General features: G+C 36.1%; 1 protein-coding gene across 2 annotated transcripts in view; it reads right to left on the bottom strand.

Annotated features, from left to right (window-relative positions):
- Positions 1 to 15,827, bottom strand: part of PCBD2 (pterin-4 alpha-carbinolamine dehydratase 2) — a 290,006-nt gene that overhangs the window by 37,042 nt on the left and 237,137 nt on the right. For both annotated transcript variants that reach the window (XM_069091866.1, XM_069091869.1), the window contains one exon: positions 10,260 to 10,392. In XM_069091866.1, coding sequence (XP_068947967.1) covers positions 10,260 to 10,392 — 133 coding nt within the window. Of the gene's footprint in view, positions 1 to 10,259; positions 10,393 to 15,827 lie in introns of those variants that run through there.

Genomic DNA, 15,827 nt, shown 5'->3' with positions numbered 1-15,827 from the left:
ACCTCCTGTCCTTCCAGTCTTCTTATTCCTTGCTTCCTGCCATGTACTGTTCAATACAGTGACACTGGACTCCTTGCTGTTCCATGAAACCAGATGTTCTAGGCATCTCTCACCTCTGGGCATTTTCTCTGGTGTCTAGAAAGTTCTCCTTATTTCTGCCTACTAGCTTCCCTGGCTTTTTTTGTGTTCCAACTAAAATCCCACCTACTACAAGAAGCGTTTCCCAACCCTCTTTCATTCTGTTGCCTTTTCCCTTTTAATTATTTCCTATTTACCCTCCACGCAGCTCATTTTTATTTATTTGTTGGTTTGTTGTCTCCCCCCACAGATTGTGAGCTCCTTGAAGGCAGGGATGATCTTCTGCTTCTTCCTGTATCCCCAATAATTAGCTCAGCTCTTGGTATAGAGTAGGCATTTATCAAATGTTTATTTACTACCTGATTAATATTTGTCTGAAAAAAATATCTAATATCTGACCAACCCCTGGAAGGCACAGTAAGAGCAAACATTTACAAAATTCTACTTCCCTGAATGGGAGAGAGAAAGTGCTAGTAATTTATTTTACTGGAGAACAAGAAAAGCAAAGGCAACTATGTATATATCTAAGAGCTAAAGTAGAAGAAACAAATGTTCTTCTGCTCTGTCACATTGTTTTCAGTAGAGTCTCTTGTTAGTGCAGAAAACTACAGAGTTAAAGACAAGCAATGAAATCAATCAATTAACAATCATTTATTAAGCACCTACAGTGTGCTAGGCACTGTACTAAGCTGTAGGGATACAAATACCAAGAATGACACAATCCCTACAAATAAAGAACTTACATTGAGAATTCTAGTCTCTGCTTCAAAGCAGAGAAAAGAATGCAGCCCTTTGGCCTGTTAAAAACAATGATGATGTCTTTCACCACTGATCTTGCTGAACCACCTGTTATTTATGTCAGTGTTTTGAAACAGACAAAGAGCAAATAACTGGATTCAAACATACCTAAACTTTTAGGAAAACTGTATAAAGCCAGCAGGGTCAGTTACAGCTCTCTCCTAAAGCAGAGGAGCTATGGCAATAGAACAAATTTGAAATGGAATTGAAAAGAGCAAGGAAGAAACTAATTTTATTTAAGTTCTCTATTAATAAGATTGTTTTCTGTAAATAATGGGCCAACATTATTAATTCACATTAAACATACTTATGCAGCACCAGCAAGGCAGTGCCTCAGCAATATAACTCAAGTATTATTTTTCTTGTCACTTAAATTTAAGGTAACCAATTTGTGACTGCATTATACCAAGCAAATCTCTTCTACAATTTCTTACAAATTTAAACCATTCACACTAAAGTTTCTTATTAAAGACAGCAATTTACATAAATAAAATTTATGTCTATGCATTTTATAAACATTTCTTGATCTTGTAATAATTATGGTACTCATATGATAGCATCTGTTGATATTCATAGTCTCTAAAACCTGGCACAGGTTTAACCCACATAATTTTCCATGCATCAAGTACATTATCTGTAAAAAGCAATAAAAAGCAATGAATGCATTAATCACACAATATCATCTGTAATGCATAAATCTGAAATATCTTTCACGTCAACTCAACTGCTTTTTATTTTTTACACACCTGATTTTACACCATCTGTAAAAGGGCAAGACAAAGACCACTGAGGAAATTATACTTCATGACTGCTGGACTTCCACTAAATACTCAGACTAAATCCTGTAAACAGAAGATTTACAACACAACTAAGAAAAAATGATGCAGTTAAAAGTCCATTTTTATTAAAGAACAGTATAATGACCACAACAATTTCACACTGCAGTTTGGTTTCATATTTGCATTTCTGGCACCTGTTTTACATTTCCCAAAGTCTATCCAATGCATATGTTTTTGAAAGTACACGTCAGATCTACATCTTGAGTAGTATATAAACAGGGTAGAGTAAAATGAATAAAAATGATAATGCTTTTAGCCTTCATTTCTTCCTGAATACTACCATTCCCTCGAGGACATAGACATTGATACACCAAACCCCAGCTGCTGAGCTCCAGATGGGTCCTACGGTGCCTAAGAGTCCCATTGGAGCCTCAGAGAATAATAGTTCACCAATGTTTCCACCAGCTGGAATTTTACCATGAGGTCCTAGAGGGAATATGGAGGAGTGGAGGGAAATGATGGGACTTCCAAATTCTGGCTAAAATTATATTGCTTCTCAAACTTATGGAAGTTACAAATAATGTCTCTCACATGTTCTATACACCTATCACATTTTGGTTATGTGGACTATATGAAAAAATTAATCTAAATTTTTTAAAAAGAAAAAATTTAATATATACACTAAAACAATAATAAAAATGTCCCTTTTCACTAATGATAGGACAATAGGTAGTGTCATATTCCACAACAGTTTCCTACGGGGAAAAAAAAAGAATGGGATAATAGCATCTACCAAAGCACAAATATTTATTTTATTTGGTACACATATGCTAAACTACATAATATGCAAAATAATGCTTTACAAGGCATAAGGTTGGTGTTCCTTAGATAAAACTTTACACTTACAGCCCAATGTCTAACCAGTTCTCTTTTGTGTTTTACAGTTTCTAGTAGAATGCCATACATAGTCTATATATGATTTTCTAATATCAAAGAAAGATTTTACACATATGAAATAAGGACAAAACATAAACATCAAATCAATTCTGATAACTGTTCCAGAACTATTACTTTTAAAGACTTTCCAACTTTTAAAATGTTAATTACCAGCCTCTCATAGTATTAGTTTCTCAAAATGTTGCTGTGAAAAGTTAGGCACTTTTCAATCTTTTTAAGTCTATGCCTGTTAAAATTTTTCCAACATACAATCCTGCAGTTGACAATCACCTAAAAGCAGATTTATATGACAATTCACAAGGCTTTACCCTTTATATATATCTAGCTTTCCAGAAAATCCAAACTCATTTACAAATGATCCTTTGGGATCAGGCATTCTAAGCATTTCAATTGCTAGTTACCATGTCACCAGATCACAATGTTTTATTTTTATTATGGTATATTATGCTCTTTACTGTTCTCAAAATACAGTATAATTTTGCATAATTCATTGCTCTAGTACTACCAGCAAGAGCTAAGACTAGCTGCTTAAAGAACAATGACTACTCAACACATCTATAACTGGCATTTATAACCAGATGCAAGTTATATATTTACCAGGCATTTGTCCTCATCTGATCTTCAAAGTGAACACAGAGTCTTTAAAAATAATCACATCAGAGACCAAAACTATCAGATGGAAAACCAAATCTTTATAAACTATCAAAAATTATCTTAAAAATAGTTTTTAAGAGAATTACAAATTATTAGCAACTATGTTAAAGAATACTCCAAATCACTAATAATAAGGGGAATTCAAAAGAAAACAGCTCTGAGGTTTCACTTCACATTCATCAAATTGGCAAAAATGACAATAGACTGGTAATAGTTAATGTTAGGCACACTACTGCCTCATTGGTGGGACTATGAATCAGTACAAGCATTTTGAAAAACAATCTGAAACATCCAAATACGGTGCAAAGAAAACGTCCATACCTTTTGGCCTTAGTAATTCCATTACTAGCCCAAGGAGGCTATTGATAAAAACAAAGTTCTTGTTTATGCCAAAATATTTTCAGAAGCAATTTTTCTAACATCATAAGATCAAAGAATTGGAAATAAAATAAATAGCTGTTGACTAGGGGATGGTTGAACAAATTGCACTGTGCTATAAAAAATTACAAATGTGATAAAGAGAAGCATAGAAATACCTATAAGAACTAATGCAGATTGAAGTAAGCAGAGCCAAGAATAAAAACATACATAATAACTACAACAAAGTAATAGAAAGAACCACAAAAAATATAAACCAGAAGTGAATGTTGCAAAATTACAAAGAATAAGCATAATTCAAATGAAGAAGTATGAGAAAACAACTTTACCCCATTCCTTTGCAGAGAGACAAGGTCCACACATGTTATACAATTACACACACTGTCAGACTTTTTCTCCATGTTGATCAGTTATGCTGACTTTCTTTCCTATTCCATCTTTTTTTGTCTTTAAAAAATATTTATTACATGAGATAGCTCTCTGGGAAGGGGCAAGGTACTAGGAGAAATTATGATAATATGAAAAAACAAAAGACATCAATATAAACTTATTTTAAAAAAGAATTCTCCAAGTCACTGATAAGAGAAATGCAAATCAAGATAACTCTAAAGTTTCATCACACCCAGCAAATTGTCAAAGATGACAAAAGAGGGAAATAAGTAATGTTGAGGGAATAGTGGAAAGACACCCACAATAAGGCACTGCTGACAGAGTTGTGAATTAGTACAACCATTTGTAAAATAAGTTGAAATTACGCAAATAAAGTAGCCAAATGTCCATACGCTTTGACTCAAAGATACCCTAAAAATACCTCATAAGGTCACTGAGAAAAAGAGAGGCTCCATTTACTGTACACTGAAATATTTATAGCAGGATTTTTTATGGCAGCAAAGAACAAAATAGACACCTTTTGAATGGGGAATGGTTGGATCATGGAACATGAACGAATTGGAATGTTACTGTGCTGCAAGAAATAACAAATATAAACAAATAAGAAGCATGGAAAGACTTACAAGAACTAATGCAGAGTAAAGTGAGCAGAGGTGAGAAAACAATATACACAATAACTACAACAATGCAAATGAAGAGAAAAACCACCATAAAATAGTCAAAAATGAAAAATTTTAAATTTAAAACAATAAATTTGGCCCCAAGGAAGTGATGAGAAAAGATATCACCACCTATCCTTTGAAGAGGTGGGAGGCCCACAGCATATGAACACTGAACATACTGCCAGATTTTTAGCAATTTATTGATCAGCTTTACTGATTTTTTTTCTCTTCTTCTTTCTTTTCTTAAAAAAAATTCTTTATCATAAAGGATAGCTTTTTGGGAGCAAGCAATAGAAGTACAAGGGGAAATTTATGCAATGTAAAAAAAAAGACATGGGGTGGGCGGAGTCAAGATGGCAGAGTAGAAACAGGACCTCCACAAGGCTCTGGCTCCCACCACCTTCAATTCATGTATAAGGTGACTCTGAACAAACTTTGGAGCTACAGAACCCACAAAAGGACAGAAAGAAGCTAACCTCCCACTGAGGACAGCCCGGCAAGCCGGCAGCAAGCAGCCAGGGACCTGGGAGCCGCCCACCCCAGCCCCACGTGAGCCGGAAGTTTTAGCCCCAGGGCAGCCTGACAAGCCACTGGCTGAAGGGACTTCAGATCACAGGCAGCTGTGGCAGTATCCAGAATTATCAACACACAGATGCAAAGGACAAAGTGAGAGGTCAGTGCAGTGTGGACTTTGGAATCTGGTAGTTGGGAGTGCCACTGGCCTTTGCCTCCGGGGCCAGAAGCCCCTGAGGCGCTGCGTGACAGCTTCATCATTCTTGCTTTAACCTGCTTGGATCTGGATTGCGGTCTAGGGTGGAGATCCTGGGGTGTGTGACCAGCTTGCCAAAGCATGTGGAGGCTTCAGAGAGGGCATCTACCTTTGGTAGCTGAGAAAACCCCAACGTTTGGGAAAAAGTGCCCCTGTCTGGTAGCGGAGTCCTACTATGGCAAAAAGCCCAAAAGTCAAATAATTGAGTAGCAACATGAGCAAGAAAAGGAAGCAAACCAAGCAGAGCAATCCAACTTTACACTTCTATTTTGGGGATAAAAAGGAATAAAGCATAGAAGAGGAAGAAGACAGTGAAGTCAGAACTCCTGCACCAAAAGTTTCCAAGAAGAATAGTTGGTTACAGGCCATAGAAGACCTTAAGAAGGATTTTGAAAACCAAATAAGAGAAGTGGAGGAAAAACTGGGAAGAGAAATGAGAATGATGCAAGAAAATTATGAAATGAGAATCAACAACCTGACTAAAGAAAATAACACCTTAAAAAATAGGCTAACTCAAATGGCAAAAGAGGCTGAAAAAGACAATGAGGAGAAGAATGCCTTAAAAAGTCGAATTTGCCAGATGGAAAAAGAATCTCAAAAGCATGATGAGGAGAATCGTTTCCTCAGATTTAGATTGGAGCAAAGGGAAGCTAGGGACTTTAAGAGAAATCAAGATGATGTTAAACAGATCCAAACAAATGAAAGAATAGAATGCAATGTGAAATATCTCATGGGTAAAACCACTGACCTGGAAAACAGATCCAGGAGAGATAATTTAACAATTATTGGACTACCTAAAAGCCATGATCAAAAAAAGAACCTAGAAATCATCCTTCAAGAAATCCTCAAGGAAAATTACCCTGATGTATTAGAACCAGAGGGCAAAATAGAGGTTGAAAGAATCCACTGCTCACCTCCTGAAAAAGATCCCAAAATGAAAACTCCTAGGAATATTATAGCCAGGTTCCAGAATTCCCAGATCAAGGAGAGAATATTATAAGCAGCCAGGAAGAAACAATTTGAATATTGTGGAAACACAATCAGAATAACCTAGGATATGACACCTTCTACACTGAGGGATCGAAGGGCTTGGAATATGATATTCCAGAAGTCAAAGGACATGGGATTAAAACCAAGAATCACCTACCCAGCAAAATTGAGTATCACGTTTCAGGGGAAAATATGGTCATTCAGTAGAATAGAGGACTTTCAAGCATTCTTGATGAAAAAACCAGAGTTGAATAGAAAATTTGACATTCAGATACAAGAAGCAAGAGAAGCATGAGAAGGTAAACAGGGAAAAGAAATCATAAGGAACTTATCAAAGTTGAACTATTTACATTCCTACATGGAAAAACAATAATTGTAACTTATGAAACTTTTCTCAGTATGAAAATAATTGAAGGGAATAGAAATGTGTGTGTGTGTATACACACACACACACACATATATATGTCTATATAGGAGGGTATATGGGCATATGACTACATATGTGAATGTGTGTATATATGTGTACAGGTATACATAGAAAGAGGGCACAGGACCAATTTAATGGGAAGGGATGATATTTAAAAGGTGAAACTAAGAGGTGAGAGAGGAATATAATGAGAGGAGATGGGGAGAGACAGAATGGGGTAAACTATCTCATATAGAAGAGGTAAGGGAAAATGGTTACAATGGAGGGGAAGAATAGGAAGGCAAAAGGGAATGGGTCAACCTTATTCTCATTGAATTGGGCTCAGGGAAGGAATGACATACACACTAAATAGGGTATCTCACCCTACAGGAGAGTAGGGGGGAAGGGGATGAGAGGGGGGATGATGGAAAGGAGGGCAAGTTGGGGGGAGGGAAGTTGGAAGCACCCACTTTTGAAAAGGGACAAGATCAAAGTAGACAATAGAACAAGTGGGAGGTGGGATAGGATGGAGGGAAATATAGTCACTCTTTTACAATATATCTACTATGGAAATGTTTTGCATAGCTACACATGAACAACCTATATTGAATTGCTTATTTTCCCAGTAAGGGTGGGTGACGAGGGAGGAAGGGAAAGAATCTGGAATTCAAAGTTTTAAAATCAAATGTTTAAATATATATATACTATTATCAACATTATTTTACATGTAACTGGGAAATAAGATATACAGGCACTAGGGCATAGAGATCCACCATGCCCTACTGGAAAGTCAGAGGGGGTATAGGAGAAGATATGGGAGAGAGTAGATTGGAGGAGGGGATATCCAGAGGGATCGCTATTTTGGGGTGGTGGGTAGGGGGAAAACGGGGAGAAAATTTGTATCTCAAAATCTTATGGAAATGAATGATGTAAACTACAAGTTAATTAAGCATTTGATTAAAAAAAAAAGAAAAGGGACAGGGTCAAAGTAGAGAATAGAACAAGTGGGGGGTGGGATAGGATATCCACTATGGAAATGTTTTTGCATAGCTACACATGTACAACCTATACTGAATTGCTTATCTTCCCAGTAAGGGTGGGTGACTAGGGAGGAAGGGAAAGAATCTGGAATTCAAAGTTTTAAAATCAAATGTTTAAAAAAAAATTTAATATTATTATTTTTAAAAAGATCAATGCAAAAAAAAAAGACATCAATAAAATTTTATTTTAAAAAATGATTCACGAGGTGGCTAGGTAGCACAGTGAATAGAGCAATGGCCCTGGAGTCAGGAGGACCTGAGTTCAAATCTGACCTCAGACACTTAACACTTACTAACTGTGTGACCTTGAGCAAGTCAATTAACCCCAACTTCCCTGCCTTTCCCCTACAAAAAGCAAAAAAAAAAAAAAAAAGATCATTGTAGAATCTCATACAAAGTGTAGGACTGAATTGCTAACCCAAAAAAGATGTACCCTTAAAGTTGGTTTACTGTTAAAGTTAGCTTCTTTACTAAATCTCTGACCTTGATTTGTATTCTTGGAATTTAGTCTCTTTTTCCTAAAAGTCCAGTAAAGAAAAAATTTCTCGCTGATTCAATGTTCTACTCCCTTGGATTCTGGTTAAATGAAGTTTTACTTTCCTTTTCTCCTTCAGGGGTTTGTTGTTGTTCTGAAGTTTGGCACAAACTCAAGAATTGTGCAAGAGCAGTAACTCAGCAACAAAAACCTTGGGTCCCAACCCTCAGATGCACTGTCCCATGTTCAAGTCCATTCAAAGCTCATCATGGTGAAGTACGTGCACATGCCAAAAGACTCTGAAAACACAATGCCCAACTCCTCATTTACTGCTGACAGATTGCTCATGGTGACCAGAGGCCAAGTTCCATGACACAGCCAAACATTCCTGATAACATTAATCAGTAGTAACAATCTGCTCTTCAAGGGCTAAGTCTCACACCAAAAAATCAAGAGTAAGACACAAGATCTACGCTGAAGCTCATCCACACAGGTTGTAATAACCAGGAAGATTACTGGGGTGGGGGGAGAGGAGAGGAATACAGTAACAAAATAGTATCCTCATCAAGAATATTTTTTTCTTACCTATTTTTACCTGGTGGCATTAGGAATCACATTAAATGGCTTAAATAAATGAAGTCCTTGACCTCAATTAACTTGCACAAATATTTTTCTTTGTTTTGTGTTAAAGAGACATAAAAATAACTGAATAAATACGGAATAGAATTCATGACAGTATCTATACTGTTTTGAGGGCTGAGTGAAGGTAAGTCATGAGTAGTATACATCCAAAGAGAAAAAAAGCAAAATCTGTCTCAAAAATCATCATCATCATAATGGTAGTCATTGCTTACATTTATAGCGCTTACTATGTGCCAGGTACTGCACCAAGCACAGTATTATTCCCATTTTACAGATGCAAATAGAGGTTAAGTGATTTGTCCAGAGTCGCACAGCTAGTCTGAACTGAATTTGAATTCAAGTCTTCCTGACTCCAAGCCCAGTACTTTATACCCTGGTACCACCTAACCGGCAATTAAAAACTGAAAAAAAGAACTGCTCAAGGTAGAGTTTTAGCTTGGAAGGACAAGGGAACTCTAATAGCCCCCAAAAAAAATCCTGGAAGAAGATTAAGAGATGGTAAAGGAACAATTATATGAATGGTAATTTGAGCAAATAGGAAAAGGAGATTACAGGATGGATAATAAGTAACAATGGAAGCAGAGAGAACTCTGATAAGTCTGATAGGGTTTTGAAGGAGAGATTCTGACTCTAGACAGAGAACATGGGAGGTTAGTCAACTGAGCCCAAAACCTACCTAATCAGTTATTTGCATTTAATCAGTACATATTTTACATTTATTTATTTATGTATGTGTAATTCTCTCTAATAGAATATAACTTCCTTGAGGATAGCAATAGTTTTATTTTTATCTTTATTCAATATTTAGCACACTGTCTGTTACATATAGTAAGCACTTAAATGAGTGAGTCGAGAAGGATTACAAGGTTTTCAGCCTACAAAACTGTCAACGAGTCAGTGAAAGATGAGATTCAGAAAGGAACCCAGACTCCAAAAAGCCCAAAACTTTGGGAACCAGGTTGTATCAGAGTCAGCTCGTCCACACTCCTTGAGATCTGGTATCTGAAAAATTGACTATTACTGCTCCTTGTTTCCTACTAGGTTTGGTTTACTGGATGGCATGCTCGAGAGAATTGACCCTGCACAGCTTTTGATTTCATACTGACTTAAAAAACCAATTCTGACTCTTTCCCTAGGAGGAGATTTCTTAAATTTCATTCCTACCAACATATGTTGTGAAGAGCAACAGCATCTTAAATATTTACAGTACAAGATGACAAAAATATTAGACTAAAACTTACCTGATTAAAATTTTTGAAACAGAATTCTTTATATATAGCATCTCTTTCATTTAATTCTGACCATCCTGAGGCTTTGAGGTCATGTATAACTTGGTTTCTTTCTTCTGTTGTTAACCAATGAGATTCTGCAGACTAATAAGAAATAATAAATATAATCAATGAGAATTTGGACTTTTGGAAATGTCTTTGATTTACTAATCAAATTTACAGGATTTTGTATTGATGTTTTATGAAGTTTTTTTTTTTTAATATTTATGTCCAATCAAGCTAAGAAGCTTTAAAAATAATAGTATCAAATATGAGCCATTTCCCAACGGATAAATAGTCAAAGAATATGAACAGGCAGTTTTTCAATGAAAAAAACAAAACTATATATAGTGATATGAAAAAATGTTCTAAGTCACTATTGATTGGAGAAATGAAAATTAAAACAACTTTGAGATATCATCTTACACCTATCAGATTGGCTAAAATGACAGAAAGGAAGAACAACAAACGTTGGAGGGGATGTGGAAAAATTGGGACAGTAATTCTGGAATTATGCCCAGAGTTATAAAATCGTGTAGACCTTTGACCCAACAATACAATAGGAATACAATAGATATGTTTCCCAAATTAATTAGGTGAAAAGGAAAAGAACTTAGGTGTTCTAAAATATTTATAGCTGCTCTTTTTGTGGTGGCAAAGAACTGGAAATTATGGGGTTGCCCATCAACTGGGGAATGGCTGAATAAATTGTGGTATATGATTGTGATGAGCTACTACTGTGCTGTAGGAAATGATGAGCTGGTTCGTTTTAGAAAAACATGGAAAGACTTGCATGAAATAATAAAGAATGAAATGAGCAGAACCAAGAGAACGTTGGACAGAGTAATAGCAATATTGTTCCAAGAACAACTTTGAATGACTAAGTCACTTTGAGTAGTGTAAGTATTCAAATCAATTTCAAAGGATCTATGAAGGAAGATGCTATCCACATCTAGAGAAAGAACTGGTAAACAGAAGCATATACAGGCATATATATAATGCGTGTGTGTGTGTGTGTGCTATGACGTCATATCTGTGGCTAATGGTAGCCTTCTCTAGAGCAGGGCAAGGAGGGCGAGAGAAAAACAATTCAAGAATACAGCAGAGTACAAAAGAAAACTTAGAAAGATGTACAGAAAAGCACAGGAACTTTGAAAATAATCATAGTATTTATTCGTTTTTTTCTTTTTTTTCTGTTTTTTGGAGGGCAATTGGGGTTAAGTGACTTGCCCAGGGTCACATGGCTAGATTTTGGTGTTAAGCGTCTGAGGTCAGATTTGAACTCAGGTCCTCCTGACTCCAGGGCCGGTGCTCTATTCACTGCACCTATTAGATAGTTTTTCAAAAAAAGTAAACAGTGTGAAAAAAGAAAAATAATAGTATTCTCTAATATATAAAATAGTAATCTGCTCTTTCACAAGCATCGAGCAATACTTTCCCAAAAGTATATGGGCCAAAAGTAAGATAAGTTCATATGTGATTCCATATCTTTCACACAGGCAAACTAAGCATTCTGTGATAGGACACGATTTCAATGGCACTCCGAAAGACCTTCCTACTCAAAAAAATTCCTCTTCTACCTGCTTGTTGATGACTGATAGTCCACAATTGAGTCTCTTGCCTTAAATACAAACCTGCTAAATTCTGCTCACTCATTTATACCTCAGCAAGAATGAATATCTCCTATTCTTTCCTCAAAACAGGTTGATAAGGGAAATAAATAAATACATATATAACATATAAATAAATAAACATATAAGTCATACATACATAAACAAATATATATATAACATATATATGTTCTACAAGGTGCAACAGAATGGGGTGGATTCCTATTACCTCAAGGATCAAGTATAAAATCCTTTATTTAGCTTTGAAAGTCCTTGACAATCTAGTCTTTCCTCTTTTTCCAGTTATCTTACACTTTATTCCCCTCCACACAATCTACAATTCTATTACATGGATGTTCCTTATACACTACACTCCATCTCCCATCTTGATGCTATTTCACTACAGCTCTCAAGCCTGAAAATGTTCTCATTCTTCACTTCTGCTTTCTGGATTCTCTGACTTCCTTTTACATTCAGCTTGAACCACACCTTCTGTAAAAGGTGTTTCCCAGTCAGCCCCTCCCATCCACTGCTAGTACCTTCCCTCTGAGGTCACCTTCCATTTTGTATACATATATGTGTGTATGTATATATACATATATATAATGTTATATTCAGATAATTGTTTGCATATTGTCTCCCCCATTAGGATGTGAGTTCCCTGAAAGCACTGACTGTATTTTTGCCATTATCTGAATCCCCAGAACTCAACAATTACTGGCATGCATTAATCATTCAATAAATGCTTGTTGACTAGATTTTCCCCATCTAAAGCTAAAAGGGTCACATGCAAGCATAACCACAGCAGAAGTAGTATGCATGGTAACAAACCTGATGCTTTTCCAAAGGTTTAGCAATTGGGAGGGGTTAAGGGTTTTCATTATATTTATTTTACATTTATTCTTTCAGAATAAATGGGTAGTTCCTTTAAGGGAGTACACTGACTCAGACAAACGTGAGCCTCTTTACACCGCTTCCATTAGAATTGCCTGCCTTCTTCTGCATTGGCTAGATGCAACCTCCTGAACTGCCCATGTCATGCTCCCTCACATAGCTTGGGAAGCATAGCAATTGTTTTTATTAGAAACTATGAGAGGCAGTCATGGCAAAGTAAAGAGGACCAGCCTTCAGGAAGTCTGGGCCTCACATCCTGTCTCTGATTTACTGTAAGAATAGGAATTTAAAAAATTAAGAATTTACTTAAGCTCTCCTTCTTACAGGAAAGTAGTAGTAACACCAAGTTCTAAATCCACAGACCTTTTGTTTTCATCAAGCCACAGTATTACAAACAAATGGTGTAAGTGACACAAGTTGGCCTATTCCATGCTCATCACTGATGCACAATACCTGAAATATCTGTGATTTCCTGCAGTGGGTCCCCCTCCCACTGAAGCATACTGCAAAGATTTACTAGATGGTCTCTATGACTTGCTATAGTTAAAAAATATCATTACTTGGCCAACCACCAAGTATGAGGATCTCTGGACTTGGCTAACCTAGTGCTTAGACAAAAGTTACAAAGTAAATCCATAAAATCATACTCAGAGCCTTTCCAATCTGAGGGTTTTTTTTAATGTTAGAGCTTGTATGCCTCTAGAATAGTTTTTGAGTTCCCAGTGCCCCTCCATGACACATCAGAGGAGGTAAACAATATAGCAACTGTAAATACTTTAACAATGTCACCTGGAAAAAAAAAATTAAAACAGAAAACAATACATGGGTTCTTGCCTGAGATGTTTTGATTAAATAGCACACTTAAATGACATATTGTGATAGATCTGTTCTTTCCCTTTTTACATCACAACTAAGTCAGGTCTGTTCATCCTGACTCTTAGATCCACCTGCAAATTCTCTAGAGGTGGCCCACCCACTCTTATAATTGCATGGATACCAATGAAACATGAGAACTGTTCATCAGTTATCCTTTGCTTTAGTTTAGGTACATGACTGAGTCACCTCCTTTTCTGATTATACATCCCTGCTAGGATATCCTTTATAAATCACTTCTGCACAATTCTTTCTGATATATACATATGCATGCATGTGTGTGTGTGTGTGTGTGTGTGTGTGTATCAAATGATATACTGAAGCCTTTTCTGTACTACCATAACCATCTTCATTACAACTTAGATGGCTTAGAATTTAAGTCAGTCACAGCCTGTGGCATTCCATGACTAGTGGTCATTAAGTATTCACAGAAGAATTTTTGTTGTTCAGTCATTTCAGTCACAGCAAAGTTATGGGAGCAGTCGGCTATTTCCTTCTCCAGTTCATTTTATAAATGAAAAAACTGAGACAAACAGGGCTAAGTGACTTGCCCAAGGTCATATAGCAAGTAAATATCTGAGGCAAGATTTGAACTCAGGAAGATGAGTCTTTCTGACTCCAGGCCCAGAGCTCTATCCACTGTACTACCTAGCTGCCCCCCTCACAGAAGAATACTGATAGAGGGAAAAAATGAGCCTGTGTTTCAAAAGCAAACTTAAAGTCATTAAAGCATTATGTAAGATGGGGGACTGTTAGTGCAGAATACTGCATAAAATCTAAGAGTTGGTTGATATGACACTTAGTTTTGCTGAACTAGGTTTTCTCTTTTTAATTCTTTTTTATAAGAAAGAGTTCTCTAGGATTATAACGGGAGAGGACTACATTATGAAATGTAGGTATCTTAAGAACAAAATATATTAATAATTTTTTAAAAGCAACTGTGCAACCAGAAACAAAGTAAATATTCCACTGATTGTGGATGGCTAAATAAAATGGTACACAAATGTAACAGACTATTACTATCATATTAGAAACAATTAATATAGAGAAGTATGGAAAAAATTACACAAACATTGATGCAAAGAAAAGAAAGCAGAACCAGGAAAATAATATACAAAATGATTTTTAAAAACGGAAATGGAAAGAATAATCAAAAAAAGAACTGCAAAATTAAAAAGAACAAACTTGACCCCAAACAAAAGAATCTCCCCACTCCTTTGTAGAGGTGGGAGGATTGATAGGTGAGAGACCTTATGTATAATGTCAATTTTTTTAAATATATTGATCTGTTGGGCAGCCAGGTGGCTCAGCGAGTAAGAGCACCGGCTCCAGTGTCGAGATGACCTGGGGATCAAATCTGGGCTCCTATACTTAGTACCACACCCAGAAATAACTGGCCGTGTAACCTTGAGCAAGTTACTTAACAACGATTGCTTTAAAAAATATATATATATTGATCTGTTTGTAGGTTTTCTCCCTATATATCTAACATCTGTGAGGCCCTTGGGAACAAGGACTATCATTTGCTGTTCTTTGTTATGTCCAAAGTTTAGCACAGTGCCCGGCACACTGTAAACACTTAATAAATATTTATTGACCGACGGGAAGTAAGGATAAGGACCCTGAAAGACATCTAGGAAATGCAAAACAAGATATCAACAAAATCTATTTTTTTAAAGGACTGTGCGATCTCTCTCCTCCTCTTCAATTCCAGGCCCAATTCATTATTTGGTTAGTGTCTATCTAGTTAACTTTATGCCATAGTCTAGACAAAAGGAACTCTTCACACATTTGTTTTTCCTGATAGTTGTGCCAAACTCTCTTGAGACATTATGGATCTCATTTATGAAACTCTGCAATACTCTGGTGCTTGATAGAAACAGCACAATATCTCAAAACAGGAATATAGAGGGAGATGCTTCAATAATAACAAATAATAAAAATTCTAGAGAATCCCTCTTCCATGTAGAGTCTATACAGGACATTCTCTGGGACAACAGAATACATTTATTTGTGTCCCTATTTTACTCCTCAAAGGAAATGATGAATAATCAAAAAGTCGTCAAAGTTCTCACTGTTTTAACATGTTTTAAAGAAGCATAATTTTAACACACACGAAACATGTCAAATATGTTTTGTTCTAAATAATGGGATTCTTTTTTTA

The sequence above is a fragment of the Petaurus breviceps genome, unplaced genomic scaffold, assembly GCF_028583685.1.
Source record: "Petaurus breviceps papuanus isolate PSGF00001 unplaced genomic scaffold, PetGlider_PUasm1.0 189, whole genome shotgun sequence".
NCBI classification, from domain to species: domain Eukaryota; kingdom Metazoa; phylum Chordata; class Mammalia; order Diprotodontia; family Petauridae; genus Petaurus; species Petaurus breviceps.
Note: the sequence above shows the minus strand (reverse complement) of the source record. Positions and strands in the feature narration are given on the sequence as shown.